Below are 25,623 nucleotides of genomic sequence, written 5' to 3' on the forward strand. Positions count from 1 at the left end.
TCTTAACACTTAACATACATCAAATTGACCCAGGAACATCATCTCTGTTCCTCACAAATGAACATAACAGGAGGGTTAACAATGTATTTATTTCAATTTATTTCTAATATAAGTCGCTGCGGAGTATAAGTCGCACCCCTTGCCAAACTATGAAAAAAAGGGCGACTTATAGTCCGGAAAATACGGTAATTTGGAGAAAAGTTTTGTTAGACAAAGTTGTGTTTTCTGCGAGGAAACAAAGTATCCAATTGCAATAGAATTTTCTTAAAATTGTCCATTTGCAGGAAATGTTAATATAAGGGAATGCAAGGTAATATGTCAGCCCTCTGATTCTCACCTCCCCAAATCTGGACCCCTTAGTGAACAGTTTAGACACCCCTGGATTGGACACCCCTGGATTCCTTCAAAGGTAATGACGAGCAGTAAATTGATGGTTTTGCATCATAAATGATAAAATATTTAAGAAGAGAATAATCTTAATCCCACAGACATGGAATTTGCCAGTATTACTACAGTTATGGACAGTGATAATTGGTAAAAATGTATTCTACACCCAATACATATTTCGTAATCAGTATAAGATATTTTTTGAGTCTTATTTTGGCTAAATTACTTCATTGTTCAAAAATGAACACTTTTAAAGTTGCAACTAAAAGTGAAAAGGCTGACCCCCGGACGCGCGCTCCTGTCCGGCCGGGAGCGCGCATGGCGTTTTTCGTGTCCTGGGTGTCTGTTCCAAAATAGATCCAGCCCCTCCAGCCCCCCCCCCCCCCCCCCCCCCCCCGTTCTGCTCTGTCCCGGTACTCTCCCTTCTCTCTTTCCCTGCTGAGGAGCGAGGAGCAGTTTTCCTGACTCCCGGACAGCGGACTATAATTTTAAAAAACACACGCACACACAACAGGAAGGAGAAGCTCTAAACCAGAGGGGCTGCACATTAGAAGAGGGGGCTCCCCGCAACCTGAGGCAGGTAAGCTGCGTTCAGAACGCGCGTGACTCTGTGCTGCAGCGGTGCGTCAGTCAGTCCTCGAATGCAGCAACACCTTTCAAAAGCCCATACTAAAACAACATCCTGCACGTGCGCAGATGTGAACGTTGTTCGCAAACTCCTCGTCTCCCCTCTACCCTAAAAGTCATGTCCCAGGGTTTATGTGTATTTGTAGGGGCTGTTCGCAGCGCCTGTTCAGATTTACAGTCACTTCATTAGACGCTGAGCGCCACCGGGTCCGCTGCTCGCCTTCTGGAACTATTTGGGATCAGGCAGCGGGTGGGAGGGGCTTAGCAGTTTGTCTTGTCTATATTAGGAAAGTGGCAGTTTCATCCTCACGCTGCCTCCCCCCATCATTCACGACAGGAGAATGTCATACGATAAAAAATAAAGCATTAAAGCATATCAGTTGAACAAAAGTTTGGTTTTTGATGTAAGTTTTATTTTTTGATTTTTCTGTTTTGTTTTTTTTTGTCATCCGAGTTTGTGATACTTCGGTGGTCCCTGAACGCACCACAGCTGCCTGCCTGTACATGTACAGGCAGCGTGTACATAATGCACAGCTTCTTGGAAAGTTGTTGGGTGGGCTTTTCTGTCCTTTCATCACTGGTAAAGTCATGCTGCCCTTGACCCCCAGCCTAAAAGGTCATTTTTGGGACACTTTTGGTTATATGTTCTGTGGCGACCCCTGATGGGAAAAGCCGAAAGAGAAAGAAGTTCTGTACAAAGGCCAGACTTTTAGTTTACATTAAGGACCCACTCAAAAAAAATTGTGTTTTTAACATGTCTTTGGGGCATTTTTCTCATGATGGAGGACATATATAAAATAATTTAAGATTAAAATTGCATTTCTTAGTAATTCTTTATTCAAATCGCAGATGAAAAAAAAAGTTTGAAAAAAAAGTCTCTTTTATGACGCAGCCAGTGAAATGGACAGGCCAAAGCCTCCCTGCTCTGCTCCACTCTGATGCATTCACTTGTAGGTAAATAGATACACCAACGTCTTCATTGTCTTCGTATAAGCTAGCATCGGACTCAAAGCTGTACAGCTGGATAGCTCTGAAATTGCTCGCCGCTTTGGTTACACCACTACTGTTTGGTTGGGGATCGTTTAAACAAATGGGATATCAGCGGAGGCTTATTTCTGCACCCACAAGTCAGGTGAATTTCTGCACATATTATGGCCTAAAAAATGACACAGGTTTTTTAGATTTTGCCTAAAATGGCATAATCATAATTGAAAGACCACAACATTTTTACAATGGATCAAAATATAATTGGAGAGGGACTTTAAAATTAAGTTAAGGAAAGTAAAGGAACAACTTTTTGTCAATTCTCCTTGGGGACTGATGCCGACCTTCATTTAGATTTTTTAAAAAATTTTTTAGTTTAGTTTTAGTTCATTCTAATGATTTGAAGAGGGGGCATCTTTTGAGTGCCGCCCCTTGCTTGTACCTGCTCTCATCTCAGTGTTTGACTTTGACGTTTGGCTCCCACATAGTGTTTAGTGGGACAATCAACTATTAATATCTTCCCTGAAGCAGCCACTGATACACAATATCCCCTGTGTTTTTGAGGATTACAGTTCTACTTGCCTGCTCTCTATGACAGCTGCAGGACAGCAAGTCATCAGTCAACAGCCTGATGGAGGCAGCAACATGCAGGAGGAAAAGAAAAAAAAGACTGGCTAATACAAAAACAAAGAACAAGTTTTGTGAAATATACTAACATATATTTATTATTTTCCAATCTTTTATTTTAAAGACACTGCTTTTCCATCATATCATTTTTTTTCTCCCTTTTTCTTGCCTCCTCTCTCCTCAGCCATGAGTCGCAGCATCGTGCGGCAGAGTAAGTTTCGCCACGTCTTTGGCCAGGCAGTCAAAGCCGATCAAAGTTATGATGACATTCGCGTCTCCAAGGTGACTTGGGACAGCTCCTTCTGTGCCGTCAACCCAAAGTTTTTGGCGGTTATAGTTGAGTCCAGTGGAGGAGGAGCTTTTCTGGTCCTGCCCCTTTCTAAGGTCAGTAAGGGGAAAAACATCATTAAAAATTGATTGAAAGTCACAGCAGAAATTAAGTTGTATGGTTTATACGCTTGTTTTTTAAATTCTTGTAGATACTTTATATATTCATAACTTTTTTCAAAATAAAAGTTTAATAAAGCAAACTCATTTAAAATTGGACTTTTGCAGAATTTAAGAATTGTTCTGTGTGTTCAAATAGATGTCAATAAAGATATTTTACTAGAAAATTGTAATAGAAATGTTTGCTAACCATGCATGGTGTTTGATGTTTTTATGGTTTATACGTGAGTTTGTACACCTAAATACAGTTATCTATGGTCTTGTGATGAAAACACCAACTTTTACTCTATTATCTTCCTGCTCCTCTGTTATTGTTTTTAATTGTTTCTTTTATATAAAGATAATCTGGTCTATCAGATGGAATCTAGGTTCTGGCATCTGCAATTTTGAAGAATGCTAAGAAAGAGAAATTACTTGATGGATGTGTATGTTCTGCTACGAACAGCAGATAAAAAAAAGTTTTAATATTTTATGCAGAAAACTCCTGTTTTCTTTGTAGAGAGAACTTTTACATCTTAAAGTATTTTTTTTTCACTCTAAAAACAATATGTAAAGTTTTGCTTCAGACAACAGGTTTCCCTCACAATACCTTTATAATTGTCTTTAATTATTAAAAAAAACGTTGTTTAGAAGGAAGTAAGATGACTTTGGTTTCTAAAAGTAAAGTAAAGTAAGTAAAATTGACCACATCATCTGTGGCTGATGCAGGCATTATAACTATTTAAACAAATTAAACTCGCCCTGCATCCCAAAAATGTAGATTTATTTCTTCAAGCAGCATCATTAATAGTTGTTATGTAATCTTATTTGATTATAATTAGTATTTTAAACTTTGTTGGATCAGAGAAGCTTTTTGATTGAGTGTTGACACATATATAGACTAGCTTGAGAAATCTAGTCAAGCTGTCTTGGGAGATTCCTCCACCTCAGCAGCTTTCATTTGAAGCAAGAAGGCAAGCAACATTTGCCAACCACAGCCCAGCAGTGAAACTTAGGGCGGTACTATTTTTTGGTCAATAAAATGCTGATAATAAGAAATATTAGACTAACTTATTAACTTGATGTTATGTGGTTGCTATTTTTTTTAACCAGAATTAAAAATGGACAAGCAAGGATGTGTTTGATTCATAGTTTTACAAATTAGAAATTAAAATCCATGAGTAACTTTAAAAATTGCAGATTACTGCTTAGTTTTTTGGGGGGTGAGGGTTCTCGGAGAAGTCACGCTGAACAGATTTGCTATAAATAGACTGAGTGTGCTCTCTATCCTCCTTTGCCCCATCTGGGTCCCCGGCTTGCAGCATGTAAAACCCCCCTCTCAACACCTCGTCACCCAAGCTATAAATAAACTTTGCTTAGTGTGTGTCACATAGAAGGTGTGATTTCTGAAAAGCTGATTCACATGTCCCCATGTTCACAGTGCTCTTATTGGGAGCAATTTCACCAAATTTCCTGTCCAAAATGGACTCAAATACAACAAATAGTCTTACAGGTCGAGTTTTTTTTTGTTTATTACTCAATATATGTAAATGTTTGACATTTGTTTTTGAAAGAAAAACTATCATATTTAAAATTTGTTCAAGCAAGCCTGTTAGCCTTTGATTACAGCTGAAAAAACCTTTTAGATCCATTTAATACCTTATTGATAGTTTTGTAGGCTTTTATAGATTCAGAAAAGTGTCAGATAAGAGCATTAACCTGTAAATAAGTGTTGAGTTTAAATAAAAGTCAGGCTAAATGGTCGAATTTGGTGAAAAGCAAAGCAAAGAAGAGATGGAAAGAAGGATTACCGTGATAGATAGATAGATAGATAGATAGATAGATAGATAGATAGATAGATAGATAGATAGATAGATAGATAGATAGATAGATAGATAGATAGATAGATAGATAGATAGATAGATAGATAGATAGATAGATAGATAGATAGATAGATAGATAGATAGATAGATAGATAGATAGATAGATGACTTTATTAATCCCACGATGGGGAAATTTCATTTATCTGTGGCAGCAACGACATTCACAAATAATATATATAATATAACATCAAAAAAGGACATCAAAAATGACATTCATATTAAATTGCTAAAAATTATTATTAAAATTATTAAAATTATTATTAGAAATGAAACTCTCATTAAATAAATAAATAAATGAATATTAAATAAATACAGCTGCGAAAGTGTAAAAAACATGTGATCAACTGCACACTTGTGATCAACTGTAAAAAACATGTCAAACTTTTTTTTTTTTTAATACAAAAATAGGTAAGTAATAAAGTACACACCAAAACAAACAATCGTTCAGGAACAAAAACAATTGAAAAACAGCAACAACTGCAACAAAAGTAACAAACAAAGGATCAGTATGATCCTGTACTTACAAAAGTACAGGATTGGATATGCAATCTGGATATGCAATCCTGTACTTGTCACTTACAATAGTAACAAACAAAAGATCTAACCACCTCCTTCCTTGTTAACTAATCTAAAGCTGCTCCTGATGACCCAGTGGGGTTTAAATGCAAAGAAAGAGTTTCCCATGGGGCGTTGAATGGGTAAAGTCATTGATATTCGTAAAATTGTAGTAATACTGCGGAGTGCAGTCAAATTGTGCTCCAATAAAGCTGCCAATTTGTCAACATAATTGAGTTACACAATATTTCAGAGGGTTTAATCACTTTCATAAAGAGGGGTGGGGTGAATAAAATTCATTTAAAATGTAAATAAATGTTGCAAACTGTACTTTTTATATTTTAAATGTAAACAAAAGGAAATTTATTACTAGTGTTTTCACATTAGTTGCAACTATTTCTAGTTTTGTTGCATTCACTGTTCTGTTAGGTTATTGGTCTTTACATGTAGTGAGATTAGGGTAAAGCAAATTAATAATCAAGGGTTATCTCTTTCATTTCTTGTTTTTATTTACAAATATTTTACAGACTTTAAACCAAGGTCATATGTGAACACTTGGAGTGTTTTTTCTCTCCTAATTACATGCCACATCACCTAAAATCCCTGAAATCTTTTTAACTGAACATGCACGTCCCATCACATCATTAAGATGTTATTGGGAAACACCTTTTTAGTATAAAATGTGTTTTCACCTTCAATGAGTTTTTTTTTTTAATCTTCTATTAATGTTCAACCGTTTTAATTGATGACTTCACATTTGTTTTGTGCAGGATGTCACAGTAAATTCAGTTGCTGCAAGGAGTTTAGGTCAAATCCTAACTTCTGTGATTACTTTTTTCTGTTCAAAACTGTGTTAAATAAAATGTTGCGTTTACGTGTATTGCATTTACAGTTTCATTTTAATAAAGTATTGTTCCTACTCTTAAAAAGTTCTTTAAACGTTGTATTTGTTCACTGTATATCAGCATCTGAATTGCAGTTCTTGTTTTCCTGAGCATTGTTTGTATCTTTTTTTTGAGACTATAGTTAAAATTTCTCTTCAGTGTAGTAGTAGTAACTTCCTTTTGCTTCAATTTTAACAATACAAATAGGTGTGTTATTGATTATTCAATGTTGTCAATCTGTTGTTTGCATTCGTTAAGAGCGTCTGCATCAAACTTCTTAATTTACATCAATACTATGAAGATTGCTAAGACCAGACGGAGCCAAAAGTATTTATTTGATTTCTCTTTAATTTAATTTAATCTTTTAACATTTAATAACATTTATTTAAATGATAAAAAAACACTTCATTTTTCTAAACACCCTTATTAATATATTATGGGTGCATCTCTGTTGTAAATATAACATTGACGTGTCTTTGTTGTGTGCTGCAGTCCGGTCGTGTGGATAAGAACTACCCGCTGGTGATCGGTCACTCTGGACCCGTCCTCGACATCGACTGGTGTCCTCATGACGACAACATCATTGCCAGCTGCTCGGAGGACTGCACAGCCATGGTAAACCCTGCAGAGTGTTTGTGGGAGATAATCTGTAAAAGCATGTGAGAAACTATAAGTGATGACTAATGTAGTAGTCAGGGGTTGTCACGGCTACAGCTTGTTGCATTTTTCTGCTTCTTTGAGTGACCCACTACCTCTGCTTTCTAACCCTAATGTCTAAAAATTGATCAAATCTTTTGGCTGTCTGGTCACGACTGTAGCAAACTCTGGCTTTCTCTGGATATGCGAAGTAAATGATAAGGTGTACAAAACAGCATCTTTGCTAAACTCTGCTTTCATTTTGTGGGGATGGGATTATATATACTTGCTTCTTCCCATTATTTTCCAAGCAATAAATCAAGCTCTACTTGACTTTAGCTAATGATCATTATATTTATTCATCATTTCTGTAATGAGTTTGATAAATATGTGTGTTTTTTTTTATTGTATTGACCACAATTAAGGCTTAAAATCAAATCAAATCAAGTTTTATGGTTGTGCGCTCTAACTTAAACACTGTAAACAACCATGTCTTAACACAAAAACGTCATTTTTATTCTAATACCTACGACTTGGACTACACTGTAATTTGTTGTAACAACCAGAACTACTGGTGAATTCAGTCAAAATTATTTTAATTGTAAAAATTTGGTTGATTGCAGAAAAACTCTTGTCCGTTTTAAAGGTAAATTTTTTTTATCCTATTAAACTTTCAAGTTGTTTTTAGGGAATTTGGGTCATTTTAATTTCAAACTTCTATAAAAAAACAAGTTTCGTACTTAAATGTTGAAAAACAAGGTTTACATGCTGATGAAATGCTAATGGTACAATTAAAAAAGTAATCTACCCTTTCCCTTAATATTGCCCTACAATCTAAACACTGTTCCTGTCCAAAATTCAAATTTCTTGTGTGTTAAAATATTCCATGAAAGTATCATAAATAAAATGAATAAAATTACCAGGTCACAGATTACTTTTTATGTTTTTAATTTGTGATTATAGTTGTATGATGACTCTAAAGCGACAGACTCCCAAAATAAAGGACAGTGTTTTACAGTAATATTTTTCAAACAGACCCCATCAACTGTTATACATATCCTTGCAGAAACTTTATCATCAATTAAGAAACTTGCTTCTGCTCTGCATAGTGCTTTTTGCTCTATGCGTTTTATTTTTTTACTTTGTTTGTAAAGTTTACTTGACTTCTGCCACTTTTTCTGAGTTTCTGTGTGTGCCGTGTCCATATGTCAAGAATGTGAGCTTGTGTGAGTTCTAAGGTTTGCATAACAACACTATCTTTCAACATATGGGCATCACACAGCTGTCTATCTGGGCAAATGTGCCCATGTGTGTGTACGAACATTGCTGGAATATTTTAATGATGGAATGGCTGCATCTTTTTGGGCAACAGCTGCTTGAGCGTTGCCTGAATGTGGCCGTCATCAGCGTTTGAGCATGTGCGACTTTGTTTATGTGTAGCAGCGCGCACGCCGACAGACACTCGCAGCTGTCCTGGTGACATTGCTGCATTGAAGTGGAGGAAAGTCCAGAAGTGGGATGTCACTCTTTTTTAGGGTCTTTTTTATGAAGCAGATTTAGGAGTGTGCACGTGTGTACAGTAAGTGGGTGCACACCAAATAGAGATTAGCCTGAGCATCTTATGTTCATGTTAGTAACATAGAATATAAATAAGTATCTGAGTAAACCGTAAAAAGAAGCTTATAGTGTCAGGTTTTTTTTCTTCATATCTTGTAGTTTCCTGCTGGAGAAAAAGTGAAAAGTGGATTTTCTTTTTTAAGTTCAATATTGATATTGATAAATTTGGTTTAATCCCAATTCTTTTGCATTGTGTTAAAATAAAACTTGCAGTCAGTTTGATGGCTATAAATGGGACATGAAGTTGCTCTCTTTTTTCTTTTAAAGCTTTTAAAAGCAAAAGGTCGGTACACACATGTGGGTTGAAACATCTCAGGTGTCACCTTAGTTTTCATGGAAAGTCAGTACTGTATATTAACATATTTACATACATTTTAATTTTTTTTTTACAGTAAGCACTGTCACCCTAAGCCACGATCACACTAGCACAAGGGTTAAGAGAACTAGAGTTCGTTTTCTCCGATAATAATAATACTGAACTGAATTGCAATTACAGAATTAATGGTTATTAATTAATTTAAAAAAGACAAAAAATATTTTGAATAACTTTTTGACGTAAAGACCAATCAAACGTGCCGTTGTGCTCTTCAGGTGTGGCAAATCCCGGATCATACACTGACCCGCCCTCTTTCTGACCCTGTGGTGGTTCTGGAGGGACACTCCAAACGAGTCGGCATTGTTACTTGGCACCCCACTGCACGCAACATCCTGCTCACAGCAGGTAGAACACAAAGCCATAAAAACTTCCTCCAATGTTGATGCTTTTTAAAAAAAAAAAAAAAAAAAGAACTCTTTTGACAACTTTTTAAAAATTTCAATATACATTTATGTGCTCGGAACAATTTGACAACAATCTTTTCATTCTTGCCTTTTTTCCTTTTCAGGTAGTGATAACTTGATTATTATCTGGAACGTGGGGGCAGGGGAGCCCCTCATTTCAATGGATGACCACCCAGACCTCATCTACAGCGTCAGCTGGAACAGAAACGGCAGCTTGTTTTGCACAACTTGTAAAGATCGGCGCCTGCGCGTCTGTGATCCCCGAAAAAGGGAGGTGGTGGCGGTGAGTGAGTCAAAGTAATCTGACAAATTCTTGCAAACTGCCAACCCAAACTTTTCTTGTTAAAAGGTGTGATTTTCTTCTTATTTGCAATGGATTTCCAAAAACTATTTACATTTTTTTTTCTAACTGAGCACCATTGGATAAGAAATATTTTTCTTCTTTTTTGCTCTAAATGAGTACCTTCAACAGTGTTTATTTAAATCTTGACCAACAGGAGCGCTTGGCTCCTCATGAAGGCATCCGACCAATGAGAGCCATCTTCATCAGAGATGGAAACATCTTCACGACAGGATTCACCAGAATGAGCCAGAGGGAACTCGGCCTCTGGGACCCGGTAACAAACACTTTTCTAACATAACCTCGGCTGAAAACTGGAGTCATCATGGTTTTTGGTTTTTCTGCAGACAAATTTTGAGGAACCTATTGCACTTTTGGAGTTGGACACAAGTAATGGAGTGTTGTTACCATATTATGATCCAGACGCAAATATGGTCTATCTTTGTGGAAAGGTATGAAAACACTGATTACTGATGTAAATCCCAGTTCAAAACATTGATAATTTATTTGGAAAGGCCATTAAATCAGCCCTAAGAGCATCACAAAGGCATGTTTGCTTGATTATTTTTTTATTCTTTTTTTTTTTTGTATTTTCAGGGGGATAGCAGTATTCGATACTTTGAAATCACAGAAGAGCCTCCTTATGTTCATTACCTTAGCACCTTCAGCAGTAAGGAGCCCCAGAGAGGGATGGGCTTCATGCCCAAGAGAGGCGTGGACGTCAGCAAATGTGAGATCGCGCGGTAAGATAATCCCAATAAATCACTCCTTCAGAGATTGCACTTTGCACATATGTGGTTCTAAATAAACCGACTCAAACCAGGTTCATATGATTATTCTGAGAGCTCAAAAGCTCTCGGTCCAACGGTTTTTATTTATTTTTTTATTTTATAGATTTCAATGTACTCTCAGTAAAAAATTACTAAAAAAAAGGAAAAAATACACTTCAAAATATTTGTAATTTTGAGTGTAAATAACTGTTGTTTTTACCCCCCCCCCCCCCATTAAATATCAGTTTAAAAAAAAAACACTTTTAAATTCATTTAAGATGCATTTGTGTGTGTTGAAGGATATGGGAGGGTATTTTGGCCTGAGAATAGACTAAAATAATGTTTGTCACATGTCACACTCATCAGGTGACGTGTCTGTTTATTTTTCATCAACCTTTATATGTCTTTTTATTATCAGGTTATACAAGCTGCTTGACAAGAAGTGTGAGCCCATCACTATGACTGTGCCCAGAAAAGTAAGCCCATCTGACACAACATTTCAATTTAATGTTAATCCCAACATAAAAAAACAAAACAAATGGAACTTTGTGTTTGATAGACTATTTCTTTGTTGCAACACTGATCTTTAGAAATAAATTCCTGCTTTTGATGCCACATCTGTGAGGAGCGTGCATTTGGGGGCTGAGCAGCCGACGAAGGATGAGGGTTATGAAAACATAAAAATTGCCATTTTTTCTATGCCAACGCCAAAATGTATATATTGCTGTTGCTATTGAGTTTTGCTTACGTTAACAATTTTTTGGCAAGCCTTTTCAATGTTTGCAACATCTATTTCAATGCAAAAATGTCACACAGCACAACTGCATCTTTCTCAATACTAAAGAAATCTTTCTATGGCCTCAAAACCACCAAATGACTTGACTCTGTTGTCTCATACCAACCAACATGTTTGGAATATTATTATTGTGTGGGTTTAATTGGTAAATGGTGTATATTTATTTATATAGCAGTTTACCACCTTCTCAGAAGGCCCAAAGCGCTTTATAGTCTCAGTATTCATCCATGCGCATAGTAAGAGCGGGAACCAAACCTGCAATCTCCCAATCAGATGCCGACCGCTCTACCTCTGCACCACGGCCGAGGTGCCAAGGTGCATAGGTCCTGATCGTAACTATTTTAAACTGGAATATAGACTAATGGTCTTGAAGGAGATTTCCATCTAATGTGGCTTTAAAAATAATAATCTATACTTTTATATGAACACTTGCCAACTTTCTCACCCTTTAAACAAAGATCAGCAAATAATCCAGAAATATACATGTCAAATTTTAACATCAGAGACAATCTACTCAGTTGATTTAATATAAAGCCACAGATTATTTTCAACCATTGTTGTTTCCATCACAATAAAACTGAAATCTAAGCACCTCCTGTCTCTAAATTGCCTATTGTGTCTTTTGTACAGTCTGATCTTTTCCAGGATGACCTGTACCCGGACACAGCAGGACCCGAGCCGGCCATGGAGCCCGAAGAGTGGTTGGATGGCCGTGATGAAGACCCCATCCTGGTATCCATGAGAGAAGGCTACGTGCCGCCAAAGAGTCGAGAACTCAAGGTGGTGAAGAAGAATGTGCTGGACTCCAGACCCACCACACGACGCAGCATGTCCACAATGGACACCAACAGCCTGCCGGTAAGTTCAGCATCTTTCCTGTGAATGAGCATGTGTGGCCTTCGTGGGGGGAACACTAATCAGATGGAACAATCTCAGGGTTCAGTTACATTTAGTAACACATTTCTGTTATTTGTACCCTTTTCTGTTTGTCTCCTCTCAATTTGTACCCAATTTCAATCTTAAAGCTCCTGGTTTTGTTTTGGTTTTCTTCCTTTAGTTACCTACTATCCCTGACCTATTTTCCTATATTTTCCAGTCTTATTTTTCCCTTCTGTCATTACTCTGTTTTCCCTTCTTCCTCATCCCTCATCTTGTCCAGCCTCAGCTACTCGAGAGGTTGTTGGAGGAGATTCAGAACCTGAAAGCCACAGTTTTGTCACAGGAAAAGAGGATCTGCGACTTGGAGGATAAGCTTTCCCAATTCACCAATGGCACAGACTAATTTGGAATTGAACACACATTTAAAAGAACTTGTCTGAATTTCTAAATCATAATCTATTTCCACTGAACTTACAAGAAAACACCCTACTGAATACTCGAACAGAGTTGCCTCCTTGGAGGGTGCTGTTTTTCCAGAGTTCAAATGGGTTCAAGGGTCAGCAGCAACCACATATACAGACATTTTTTGCGGTTTATTCTCCAAAATTCTTCTCAGCGATAAAAAGTCGATGCCACAGCATTAATTTTTATTGTGGTAAACTCTTTCCAATAAAAGAAGGTAAAATGGAAGTTGTAAATTTGAAGGAAATGGGCATGTATAGGATAAAAGACAGAGGAAAGTGAACACTGTTTTCCCTAAAAAGAGGGATTTTGAAGAGAAGGAGAAGCAGAAACCAAATGAAACATTAAAAGTAGGCAGGTTTTAACATCTGGCTTTCTGCACTGTGGTTTAGATGAGTCCATATGAAAGCTTTTCAATATGTAAATAATGATAAAGGAAACAAATAGGGGAAATATATTGAAACTGTAGCAAAATATGAAAAGCAAAAACATTTTTTTCTGTAAAAACAAAGACTTGACAATAAAATCTGTTTTTTAAAAAACAAACATGCCTCATTTGTTCTGTTACACTTTCATATTGTAACCCTTGTGCTATCCTAGGCACTTTAACATTGGGAGTTGGGTCATCTAGACCCACTAGACAGTGCTCTGAACCTTTTTTCTTCAATGAGTTGTGAGCTTCACTGGTGTCCATGGATTACATGAAATCTTTCCACCTTTATCCACCTTTGTCATGGTAGGGAGAACACGTCAATGTAAGGGTGGGGTCATCTAAGATAGGACAAGGGTTAAATGGTCTAAATCATGGAAAATCAACTTTGTGAGCTTTAAGTGTATTATAATGTTCATTTTTCATTAAAAGAAACCCCAAAGTGGTATTTTGATCTGTTCGCACTTTTCTGACTTCTCCTCTAAAAACCTGCGCTCTGAGGACCAGCCTCTCCCAACCCGTGAAAACGAGCGGGTTCTCACGAGGTGACGACCAGTGAGACCCCTTCCAGGAAGAGTTTGTGCTGCAAGCACCGCCCCCAGGTTTACACACACACACTTTCTGCACAGAGCCAGCAGTGATCGGCTAGACGCTGTTATTGTAACCCTTGTGCTATCCTAGGCACTTTAACATTGGGAGTTGGGTCATCTAGACCCACTAGACAGTGCGCTAAACCTTTTTTCTTCAATAACATTATTTAGGCCCTGTAACAGTGCTCTGAACCTTTTTTCTTCAATGATTTGTGATCTTCACTGGTGTCCATGGATAACATGAAATCTTTCCACCTTTATCCACCTTTGTCATGGTAGGGAGAACACGTCAATGCAAGGCTGGGGTCATCTAAGATAACACAATGGTTAAGTTAGTCTCCAGTGTGTTGATATTGTAACAACCCATTTGGAGTGCAACTATAGCCAAGCTGCTATTTAACTGGCTGCATTGGAGAGCTCTCCATGGCCCTTACGCCGTGCAACACCTTACAGTCTCAGAGAGTAAGAAGTAAGGAGAAAAGCAAAATCACAGTTCCGGCATCATTGCCCATTTATTTTAGCATACCACAAACAGCCAAACAGCATGGAAGTGACTTCTGCTTCCAGCCCTCTCACTCATGTTTTTCACCCAAGATTCCCCACTTCCCATAAGTCTTAGGGACTCAAGGCTAACTCCCAGGTAGCTACAATATTTTTGAAAATTATCCAAACATTTTGTTTTGCATATTGGGTTATATTTTAAGTAGAACAAAGGTATTCACTTTTAAAAGCAACAACAACCTTTTCTCAGTTTAACGAGGCATTCTTAATTATTTGACAGTACCTGGTGTTACAGCATTGTAATAAAATATTGCAAATGTTGCTGAAAAGAAAATTTTATTTTAGTGATTTGATTTAAGTTTTGATATTTTAACTTATTTATAACTGGCCAAAGCACAACTAAGATCATATGAGGGTGCTCTGCCAAACTAAAATAAAATAAAATAAAAATAAAAACCTACATTATTTTAACTTTTATAATCCAAAATATGGTAAACAACACATTATTTTTATTATCTATTTCTATTAGTCACTCCAATAAATCATTTACATAATACTTAATTATAGTAATTGAAGTGTAACACAAACAATAAAATATGCAGAACTTTTTTTCAAAATTTTGATTTAAAATATATCACATTGCCGTTGGAACATAACCTACTGTGCCGTAGTCAATAGAAAATTAAAAAATGACATTCTTTTCAACAAAAATTGATTATAATTTTATTTTTTAAGTCAAAAGAAGTGGAAGACCTGTATCTAAACTGTCTGTTCAATTGTTTTGAGACAGACTTATCTGAAGCTCAGCTCCACCAACAGGTGGAGCCCAACTGCCAATAAGCTGAGGCACAAGAAGGAGGACTGAGCGAGTCTGGTGGAAACTTCATTTCCGTTGAAGAGGCAGTGGCCCACATTACCGACACGATCCACAACGAGTAGGTCCACTTCAGGAGAGCAGCAGGAGGAGGTGTAGGACACCAGTGTTATGTTCTCATTTCCAGCTTGCAGGCTGGTGTTCAGGGTCCCAGTGCCTCGGTAGAGGCTGACTCTTTCTACACCTGTCCCATCAGCCCCATCAGTCACCCTGACGGAGAGCTCCCACATGGACTGACTGCAATTCTCAGGGCATTTGGACTGCAGGCTGAGCCGCTGACATACTGGAGGAGTAAAGTCAGCTCCCTGTTAAACAAAAGGGCAAAATTTAAGTTTTTTTTTTCAATGAAAACCCCAAAACAGAGAAAATCTTAGGGTTTGGGATTTCTAATGGCATTTGAATGGAAAAAGAAGCAAATAGCTGTATATTTATGTCAACATCCATACAAAGTAGCCAATAGATCATATTCATGATCATCCAAATTATTATTAACAATTATTTTCCAAATTATTATTATTATGTTTTTCAAAATAACTATACACATTAGGGGAAACACAGGAGAATGTATTGTTTTTTTTATCGTTTTGTGACTCCATCAACAGATGGACTTAGCTGAAGAAAATTTTAGACATTTTCTTTGCAGACACTAAAAAAGGTTTTTTCCTTCAGTGATAACACAATGCAAAGTTTAAGAAATACATTTTAAATCCCAATTCAATTAGAATGTAATTTAATTTGTGTTTGTTTTACCGGATTGACAACGGAGAAGCGCAACACAATGTAGTTAATGTCTGTGGCTCCAGGAGTCTCTGCTTCGATGGTCAGTACAACGTCTGTGCCAGATGGGGTGTTGAGAGGCGCTGAGAGGGTCACTGTGCCGTTCGTACTGTTTCCACTTTCCAGCCATAAAGTGCTCGGAAATGTTGAATCAAAAAGTCTGTTGTTGGTAACTCGAATAGTTAGGTTCCCCCCTGCTCCACTGCTCATCACAAAGAAGGGGACAGAGAAGGGTGTGCCTGGTACAATGATGCTGTTTGAATGAGCCTATAATTAAAAACAAAATTTTAAAGTGAGAAATTATGTTTTATATCAGGGGTTGGAAACTTTTTTGGAGCATCTTGACTTTGAAAAAGTGATAATCAGAAATAACATGAGGCAAAAAGACTTAAAAAGTATGTTATTTAAAATGTACTTACTATATTACTTGCTCAAAGATGGTGCTATTTAATTAACGTTTACTATTAATTGATTGCGGTTTAGGACCTAAGCTAGTGGCATGTGTGAATAAAAGTTTTATTTTTCCATATTGTGGAAAAACTGGAAAATCCCCAAATTTCACACTTTGCCACAAAATGGCTGTCAATCTATAAGTCTTGTGGCCATCCCATAATAATTTCAAAACTCTATCCCCGACACGTGTCTTTTGGTTTAGTTAGGGAGTTTTGAGATATACACATTTTTTAAAGCTGCAAGAGATTTTGGCCCCATTCATTTGACATTTCTCCCTCTGTAATGTCATCTTTTTTTTTTTTTTGGAGGGGGGTTATTTTGGTGAGGTTCGCATTTGAGGTGGGGGAAATTTTTCCTCAAAGAAGCAGCAAGAAAGTAGAATTGAGAAAATAAAATGATTCCTGCGGTCCAGGACCACTGGGGGCCATAATTATTCCAAGCTAAATGGGTTTGGCCCCCAGCCAGATTTGGTGTTTTATCCTTTTTTTGCCCTCATGTATTTGTTGATACCCTCTTCCAACATGCTACCCTACATGGTTACTCACTGTCATGGTTAGATTTGATGCTCTAAAGTTGGTCGGTGACTGCCTTTGGAAGACATTTGAAGAGCTGGGAAGTATTCCCGTCACCCGCAAAACAAACTCCACTGTTGGAATTCTGTCAACCTGGACCAAGTAATTTCCATCGTCTTGCGGCACCAACACTCCTTTAACCTCTTCTGACCCGGACAACTCGACCAAAGCAACCTCTGTTAGTGAGGCGCTGTCGCTCCCCGACAAAGACACAAACAAGCTGCTGTTGAGACCTTTGAAGAAAACACTGGGTGATCACGACAGTTGTGTCTGGTTTGGGAAACAAATCCTTTTTTGGTTGATGTTTTTTTTTTTTTACCTGCCCTGGGACGCGTTTCAAGCACATCAAATCCAGAGAAAGGGCCTGAAGATGGCGCCACAAACTCAAACATAAAGTCAATGGAACTTTGCCCTGCAAAATAAAAGTCATCAACATTTTTAAATGAATCGCTTCAATGAAGAACATTGTTGTAGATAAAAGGAAAAATTTGAAGAACAGAGTGGTTTGATTCAAATATGCATCAAACCCCTTCTGCTCCAAAATTAACTTAATTTAGCATCTATTGAAAGAATAAACATAAGTAAAATTTATTTTTCACAGTTTAAATAAATTCAGACATCAAGGAATTTAAACAACAAACTTTCACATAATAGAAATCTGTTTAATTGTGTACTAAAATTTTTGTTTCAACAGCGGTCTTTTAAAAATTTAGTTTTTATCTCATCTAAAGTCATTTTATATATTTATGAAATAAAACTAAAGTAACAACATCAGTGCAAGCCTTTGCTTCATGTCTGTGGACATAGCAGCACACCTGTGCAATAAAAGCAGGGACAACAGTGAGGCTTGTTGTGTAACTTTACAAAGCATGTTGGTCATTTGATCTCATGTAAATGGACCAGGTACAAAAAGTACACGCCCTGTCATTTTTATGAACACACTCATGAATCCATCAAGCGGTGGAGCTTCAGACAAAAACTGTTCACAAAGGATGTGCGCCATAAATTATGATGACCTTTTTGGAATATCAGGCAGAAATCCCAATAAAAGTGTTGTATCGTTTGCTGTTGAAATGCAGAAGGAAATCAGAATCGGTGCACCGTAGCACCACGTTTATTACGTTTTCCAAACATCCAAAAGCAGCAGGCAGCAAATGTACAGAATAATACTCAATCTCACCTGTAACTTTCAGTGTGTAGGGGTTTGTTGACACCATTTTGATTTCCCATCCACCAACTTGTGTTTGTAGTTCCAGAGTCCTGAAATTTCCCGCAGACTGAGATGTCTTGATTAAGGAACCTGATGAGTCAGTGCTCTGCTGGGAAGTGCCTGCAGATAGAGGCAGAAAGAAGGCTGTGTTTAACAAGCAGGAAAAAGATAGAAACTAAGCCTTTGCTTCTTCTCCTATAAAAAGAACACTACCATAGTGTTAATTTTTTAAAGTTTATAATAATTATTCATGAGATAGCATTAGGAAAGTTCAAGGAGACTACAACAATGAAAATATATCTTCATCTGGCAGCTCATAAATCACATGTCAAACCTCAGGAGAGATTGGAGAACATTAAAAAAATTCTGCTCAAGCAGGAGTAATTGTTCACTGAGGATCTGTTGAATTTGAAAATGAATATTCTGTGAAATTAATAATTGTGGTCTTGTGTCCAGCTAGAATATTATGACACCAAGTCTTTCGTGTATTAGAATAGAGCTGTGAAAGAAAGAGCTTGGAGCAAGTTTTGCGCTGTTTTCACCACTTAGACATTTTGCACCAAGCCTCTTCTAACTATAGGTGGCACACATCCACAAGTTAACAGTAGAAACAGAAAAGGAGAAGTAGCCTCTCTAAACTTGTTCAGTTTGAACACAATGGGCTAAATCAGAGTTCTAGAGTGCAAATTTATCACATTCTTGACAAATGCCCGGTGTGTCTGTGGCATATTTTCTAATATTTCCCCCTGAGTTGATGATTAGGTGCATGCTTCATAACCCTAATGTCTGTGGTACAGTGGTCCGTCTGCAGTGCGTCTCCATTGCTCTAAAAACAAAGATGTAGAATGTTTACATAGCCTCCGTAATGTCTGCATTTGATGTCCGCCCCTTTGCAACGCTACACCAAGCAAAAATATGAACACTTAAAATTTTACTATACCTGTTGGGCTTTTAAGAGTAAAAGTGACGGACAGGCCGATGATGTAAACTCTCACGCTTGTCACAGTTTCATCAACTGTAAACGTGAAAGTGTCTGACTTTCCTGGGTTCCTGGCTGCCTGAAGAAGAGTCACCTGAAAGATCAGGAAAACCAGTGATTTTGTGCGTGTGAGATCCCCGAACTGCTGGATCCACCAAGGGGTGACGCTACCTCAGAGCCGCTGGTCGACTGCTTTATGATTGATGCGGCCGTAGGAAGTTCAGCCTTGGTGACTTCAATAGCCAGACCTCCTGACGCCTGAGCCAGGTCTCTGTACAGCTGAGCATCGTCTGCTGCGATCATTCTGGACTGCTGCTCATCTCTTCTTCTGCGTCGATTAGTTAGTGATGAGTCTGTAATCATAAAATTCACCTGGGAAAATAAAAACAAAACAAAATTCTGAATAATTTTTAGAATTTTACATTTACAAGCATTGTTTTTGTGTTTAAAGCTCATTGATGGTCTGCTGATGTTAAACATTATGAACAGGGATTTTACTGTTTGCCCCAAATTGTAGAGTAAGTCATGGAAATTGCATCATTTGTTATCATGCAGGGTTTTGACTTATTAAAATTGAATAATGACAGCTTATTATTGCTCAGAATAAGTCACCACAGTCTGGGTCCGCTCAATGAGTGCAATCACTGTGCTCTTCAAGTTCTTGTCTTTAGCAGGCGCATCCGTGAAGACAAAGATCTCAGATTTGAAAGGAGCAGCAGTCAATGCCAACTAGGGAGTGAACACACACAAGACAGTTTAAAATGCTTTAACTTTTAGAAAAAAACGTTGTTTCACACATTTGATCTCTCGTCTCAGCACCTGCAGCCCTGACAGACTCTGCTCGGGATTGTCTCCTCCACCAGTTGTTGTTAAGGAATTAATTGTGTCCTTGAAAACTGTGGAGTCAGATGTTTTTAGCACTGGCCCAAATCCTTAAATTAATTTGGAAAAAAAGATGATAATTAGAGAACTCGTTTGATTTCCTTTCTCGAATGAGAAGATCTCTTTTACAATGACAAACAAGTCCCAACCTGGGTCACTGAACGGTACAAGATTATACCATGAGGGTTTTCTGTCTGTTCCAGCATCACTGTCGATTATAGAGGAGGCCACAGTCTTCACCGTTTCAATGTTGTCACTCATACTCTTGCTGGTGTCGATGACAAAGCAAAGGGCTTTGCTGGATCCCTTGAAAATCCCCATCATCCTAAAATGCGGAAGGGGGAAATTAAACAACAACAAAAAAACAACTGCAGTACGGAACTGAAATAAAAGTTCTGTCTTACTCCAGGAACAATTTGTCTCCAGCTGCTTTTTGAACGTCTTCCAGGAGCTGACTTGTTGCAGCAACTGCCATGTTGGCGGCCGTGGTGTGAAGATGTCCGTGGCTGGAAGTCAGGGAGTCTTTGTTGATCCCACCTTTGGGCTCGATCCTGCTGGTTTGATCAACTACTCCTCCATGGCTGCACTTTCCTTTTCAGCCAAGTACAAATAAGAAACAGTAACTTCTTACAATTTTGCTACATCTTCAGCAGTACATTTTATTATGAATCCTCTGCTTTGATTCTTTGCAAAGACCAGGACATACAGAAAGAAGCCTTGTGCTGATTTGAACGGCAAATGATCGAGCTTGGTCTAATAAATACGGATGTAAAAGATACACCTCAGCAAATTCAAATATCACTGAGAGTAACAGAAGTTTCAGTTAAAAAAACCATACATACGAGCAGGATTACATTAGCAACTAGCTGTAATATTGATGAGGAAGTAATTAATCAATTTCTAGTAAACCTTAGTTTCTCTTGTCTCTATCTTTGCCTTTTTCTGTACATGTGATGTAAGCAACCCAGTGAGGAATGAGTGTTGTGTGCACTGAACATACTGCATGATAACCCTTCATTCATCACTTCAAAAATACCTGAATAAATTAAAATAATGCTTTTAAAACAAAAAGTCTACTAGACCTAAAATTATGTTTTTATGTTTGAAGTTTTTACATTGTTTTTGATGGTTTAAATAAAAAGTACCAGTAAGAAAAATCTTTTTTTCTGTTACATAGTTCTGTCAAATGCCAAGTGAATAATAATTATCTAGCTTGTATCGATTTCAGTAAAAGAATCATGTCGCCTAAAAGTTGGTTGAATATGTTCTGTATCGACTCATGGACCATGTATTGAAATGAAAGTTGAACTAAATGAAAGGGAAAGGTGCACACCCCTTCCAATAAACGAAATCAATAATCAGGTCAAAATGACATTCAAAAAAACAAACAAAAAAACAACTAAACCATGTTAGGGCAAGTCCGTAGCCATATGAAAATGTGTATAAGTGATTTTTTATAATAATTCCAACTCTTGTAGCTTCAGCCAAACTGTACCAATGTTTTCTGCATATTCAAGTCTATAACCAAAAGATTTTACAAACCAAAACCCGTTAAAATGTAGTCAAATTAGCGAGAATGTCAGCACATGTAGGCCACCAATCTCAGTTTAATCATATTTCCATCAAAAGTGTAGTGGGGAATGGGTTTTTTCTCTGTTTTTATTTGATAGTGTTGTTCAGACTATTTTAGAGCTAAATCTTTTGGGCAGCAACAACATTATTTAACTGAAATCAGCACATTCATCTCAAGCCTGATCAAGTAAGTGTTAAATGGTATTTACTGACTGTGGTCGTTCGTATTTATGAGCATCTCTAAATAAAACATGACGTTTTATTATTCCAGTGTGGAAGTTAAGGACTGTTTCATGTTATGTTAAATTTTCGAATGTCCTTGTCAGAACTCCAGGACAAATTTAGCTGGTTCGAAGAATTTTTTGTTTAAGTTTTTGACTTAAGTTCTTTCTGAACCTCGTCTGGATCTTTTCAAAGCCTCGATGATACCACTTCCTTGTACTTATGTGAGCATCGCCATAAGTTTGTAATAACATAAAAAAGACGCTTTCAGTAGACGATACCTGGAGGTTTGGTTGAAGTTAGGATTGCGATATCAAAGTACCCAGAAGTCAGAGTCTTCTCTGCTATGATGTCCTCCAGAATGTTGTTCCTGCAGTCATCATCAACACAGCTGCGACACGTAGCTCTGCTTTTTTCTGGGGAAAGTATAGCCCAAATGTAGATTATCCTTCATTATATATTTTTGATTTGATCTGGTTTCTTAAAGATTTTATGCTTATCCAGCCGCACATCAAACAATCCCTTTACCTGCTATGTTACCAATGCTGGCGTCTGCCCTGATCAGATTGGAGTTAGGGAATTCATTTCCTAATTCCACCCAATTACTGTGACTGTAAAAGTCCTTCACAAAAAAAAAGAAAGAGATTAAGATGATAATTTCTGCATCATTTTGAATTCAGAAAACAGCTGGAAAACTGCTCTAGGGATGTGTGAAATACCTGTAAAGGATGCAGAATTTTTCCCAGCATTTGCCTAGCCGCCTCATAATTTCCTTGCGTGTTGCTTGCTTTGACAGCTGTTAGTCCTTCTGTGATGATTCTCTTTCCCTGGACTAGCATTTCATTATCAAAGTGAAAACTTCCATCAAGGGCATAGCGAATGTCCACTTGAGCATTCTTCAGCTGGATGAAGGTAATGGCTTCCTTGAAGGTCCTTGAGGAATGCTTTGCATTGCAGGCTGTGGTGACACCCTCTACAGTGAAAGGCTGTGTCTGGGGAACAAAAGTCAAATTATGTTGTTGAAACTGTATTTAGTTTACAATTAAATCCTGATCAAATTCATACAGGGAAGTTGAAGTTTGTCCCCTCTGCCAGGGCCAGGCTGCGGCATGTCTGCACTGTGGCGTTCAGGATAGCTTGCTTTGTGATTTCCAGGTGATTTAGAGATTTTCCGGGTAAAATTCCAAAACTCTGAGCCCCACGTTGTAGAAGCAGAAGACACAAAACAGCCAACTCCAACTGCATTTTGGCTGAAATGATCTGAGGAAAGAAACATGTAGACTTAGGTTCCACTAAACCACTTCAGTCTTTTCTTTTGCCTCAATCTGGTGTAAATACAATTGTTGCATCTGCAACTGAGATTCATAACATTTCTACTAAACAGCTGAGACTAAAGATGCATCCAGGTAACGTTTATTAGAAATCTCAAATCATTTCAGATCCAGAAGCAACTACAGATCACACCAATCATTTATGTAAATAAATGAAGATGAGGTGCTGCTGGACTATTTAAACATTATAGAGTTAGATAAGCTAATTCTTCTGGTACATCGCCTTTTCCATCCAGGGAAAGGATCCTTCCTTCATTGACATCCCTGAGGTTTCTTCATTTTTTCTCAATGTGAAGGAGGGTCTAAGGGCAGGGATGACCAATTAGCCTAGTCTGTTTTGTTTAGCTATTACCTATGGAATTCTATGACTTCATGTTCTTTATGATTTCACGTTTATTGTACAATTACCGGTATGAAGTCCATTGAGACGACTACTGTTGTAATATTGGGCTATATAAATTGAATTGAATAAATAAATCTGACTTTCATATAGTTGTTGGCTGATAATATGGGAAAAACTCGAGAAACTAAAAAGAGATTTCTGCTTCATAAATGATGGCCTGACAGGATTTGATCCGTAAACTAAGGAAATTATACTAATCTCTATCAACAACTTTTTCATGTCCAACTCAATACAGTGTTGACTTTTCTTCAGTTTATTTAAGTAATGTATTGTGTTGTCTGTTTATGCTGCACAAAAAGCTTCCAGCCAAACGTAAAGGTTAAACACACATGACGGGCTTGTTCTGAAACATATCTTTCAGTAATGGACATTTTAAAGGGACAGGTTTTTTGTTACAAATGGAATTGCTGCTTCCTGCATTCAGAATGGTGTCTTGGTGTATGCAATTTCCCAATAACAAATCCACATTTACTTTCTAAAAACTGACAAATATAAATGATTACCTTTTTTGGAGTATAAGTCATTTTTTTCTATTGTATAGTTTCAGCCAGGGGCGACTTATACTCAGTCCTACGCCTGGCTTGGCGGAGTTGTTCCAAAGTGACAGAGGGTGAGGAATCCAATGAATTTGGTGATATGCATAGATTAGTTTATTTGTTAGTGTGTTCTTTATGCCATGTTGTCCTAATAATTGCTCACATGTTGTGCTTATTTACTGTTTCTCCTGCATTTCATAAAGCTAAACAATCAGTGTATTACAGCAGTGAAGCATGCAGATATTCATTAATAATATGATTTGCTTTTTAAGATGAAACGCCCGTTCTTGTGTGACTCCTACATATGAATTTGTTCTTTAGTATGCATTTTTTGGCTGCTCCGACTTTTACTCCGGAGCGACTCACAGTGCGGATAATGCTGTGTAGATGTTACGACCCCAACAGGCAAACCTGTCCACGTCTAGGGGAAAAATCACAACAGAGCCAGAACATATTAAAGATGAACACTAATAAGTTAAGGAACACAGTTTATTGAGTGGAAGAAATAACCTGTGTCCTGTAAAACAAAAATAAATAAATACTGTGCTGGTCCCAACAAAAGACAAAACAGAGGGATTGGAGCCTTGGCCAAACATAAAATAAGTCAAGGAGACAACTGACCCAGCCACCATGACCAGAGTCAGCAGCTCCCTGCTAAGGCTGTCTGACAAAATCTAACTAATGAAAAGAAATTAACAAAGCCCGCAAATAAATACTACCGAGGTCCAACCCCAAACTAAAATAACAAAACCCAGCAGTATAAGACTGCCGAGGACCAAGAGGGGAAAAGAGAAACAAACCAACCAGCACAACCTCCTGCTCTGCTCTCTCTGCATGCCTGCTTGGTTGAGGCCTCCTCTGACTTAAATACCTGGCAGGTGCTGATCAAGATCTTTGGCCACACCTGCCAGGTGAGCAGAATGACAGGGGATGCAGCAGCAGCAGCAAGACATAACAGTAGACACTATAGGTAAAAATAACTATGAGAGAAAAAGGACAAAAGTTCCATAAAATGTGATCTAAAAAAACACCAAACACTCAAAGTAAGAGTCAGCAATGTTTCTTACAAAAACCAAAACTCTTAATCACGTTCATCTTTCATTGTTGGCAATTATTTAAAAGGTAGGCATCTCAAAAGTGTAAAAAGAGTGACCCAGCTTTCTTCTGTTCTCCAGTAGACTTGTATACAATGTTGATATGTAAACCAGTGCTGGTTTTAAAGTGCTCCAGGTGGAGTTATGCAACCCGTTCTACCTGTTGCATAGATGAGATTCAGCTAAATTGAGCATCAGTCTAATTCTTTAGCATTATTTTCCTCTTTTTTAGTCTAATTTTTTCCAAATCAAAGTTAAGGCTATGAAAACTGTGATAGCTCACAATGTTTCAATTTGTGTGATTTTTCTTGAAAAGAGAGATGTCATTTAAGAATCTGCTGCAAGCAGTCACATGATCACAGCTTTGGCAGCTTTCGCTTTGAGTACACAACCTCCGATTTGTGAGTCATCTGAACTCTTTTTATGAGTTTATATACTGAAAAACAGCAATTGGCATTAAGATTTTCTTTACTTTCCACACCATTTCAGGTTGTATGGTATAACAAGTAAAATCTACATTAGTATTTATACAGACAGTAAAGGT

General features: G+C 37.5%; 2 protein-coding genes across 4 annotated transcripts; one reads left to right on the forward strand and one right to left on the reverse strand.

Moving 5' to 3' along the window:
• Positions 1-794: 794 nt before the first annotated feature.
• Positions 795-13,199, forward strand: coro6 (coronin 6). Of its 3 annotated transcripts, none has more exons than XM_023962489.1 (11): positions 795-967; positions 2,810-3,009; positions 6,866-6,988; positions 9,218-9,347; positions 9,511-9,689; positions 9,904-10,023; positions 10,094-10,198; positions 10,344-10,489; positions 10,935-10,992; positions 11,943-12,170; positions 12,338-13,199. In XM_023962489.1, exons 2-11 carry the CDS (start codon positions 2,812-2,814, stop codon positions 12,512-12,514), a joined length of 1,464 nt encoding a protein of 487 aa, XP_023818257.1. In that variant the 5' UTR covers positions 795-967; positions 2,810-2,811; the 3' UTR covers positions 12,515-13,199. The 3 variants fall into 3 exon arrangements, with proteins under 3 accessions (XP_023818257.1, XP_023818259.1, XP_023818258.1); XM_023962491.1 differs by having other exon boundaries at positions 12,472-13,199; XM_023962490.1 differs by having other exon boundaries at positions 797-963.
• A 961-nt stretch (positions 13,200-14,160) lies between these two features.
• Positions 14,161-24,895, reverse strand: LOC101165910 (von Willebrand factor A domain-containing protein 7). The gene is made up of 16 exons (XM_020708763.2): positions 24,790-24,895; positions 22,781-22,975; positions 22,435-22,707; positions 22,244-22,337; positions 21,997-22,131; positions 20,326-20,512; positions 20,071-20,246; positions 19,859-19,971; positions 19,652-19,768; positions 19,211-19,411; positions 19,001-19,133; positions 18,031-18,180; positions 17,170-17,262; positions 16,824-17,083; positions 15,799-16,092; positions 14,161-15,353 (listed from the first exon to the last, which is right to left on the reverse strand). Exons 2-16 carry the CDS (start codon positions 22,958-22,960, stop codon positions 14,967-14,969), a joined length of 2,793 nt encoding a protein of 930 aa, XP_020564422.1. The 5' UTR covers positions 22,961-22,975; positions 24,790-24,895; the 3' UTR covers positions 14,161-14,966.
• Positions 24,896-25,623: the final 728 nt, after the last annotated feature.

This window comes from Oryzias latipes, chromosome 14, assembly GCF_002234675.1.
Source record: "Oryzias latipes chromosome 14, ASM223467v1".
Classification (NCBI taxonomy): Eukaryota; Metazoa; Chordata; class Actinopteri; order Beloniformes; family Adrianichthyidae; genus Oryzias; species Oryzias latipes.

Coding starts and splice junctions, on each gene's coding strand:
- coro6 (XM_023962489.1), top strand. CDS start 2,812: ATGAGTCGCAGCATCGTGCGGCAGAGTAAGTTTCGCCACGTCTTTGGC. Junction 10,024..10,093: donor AACTCGGCCTCTGGGACCCG/GTAACAAACACT, acceptor GTTTTTCTGCAG/ACAAATTTTGAGGAACCTAT. Junction 10,993..11,942: donor CTATGACTGTGCCCAGAAAA/GTAAGCCCATCT, acceptor TCTTTTGTACAG/TCTGATCTTTTCCAGGATGA.
- LOC101165910 (XM_020708763.2), bottom strand. CDS start 22,960: ATGCAGTTGGAGTTGGCTGTTTTGTGTCTTCTGCTTCTACAACGTGGG. Junction 22,338..22,434: donor AAATTCTGCATCCTTTACAG/GTATTTCACACA, acceptor TTTTTTGTGAAG/GACTTTTACAGTCACAGTAA. Junction 22,132..22,243: donor CAGCATTGGTAACATAGCAG/GTAAAGGGATTG, acceptor TACTTTCCCCAG/AAAAAAGCAGAGCTACGTGT.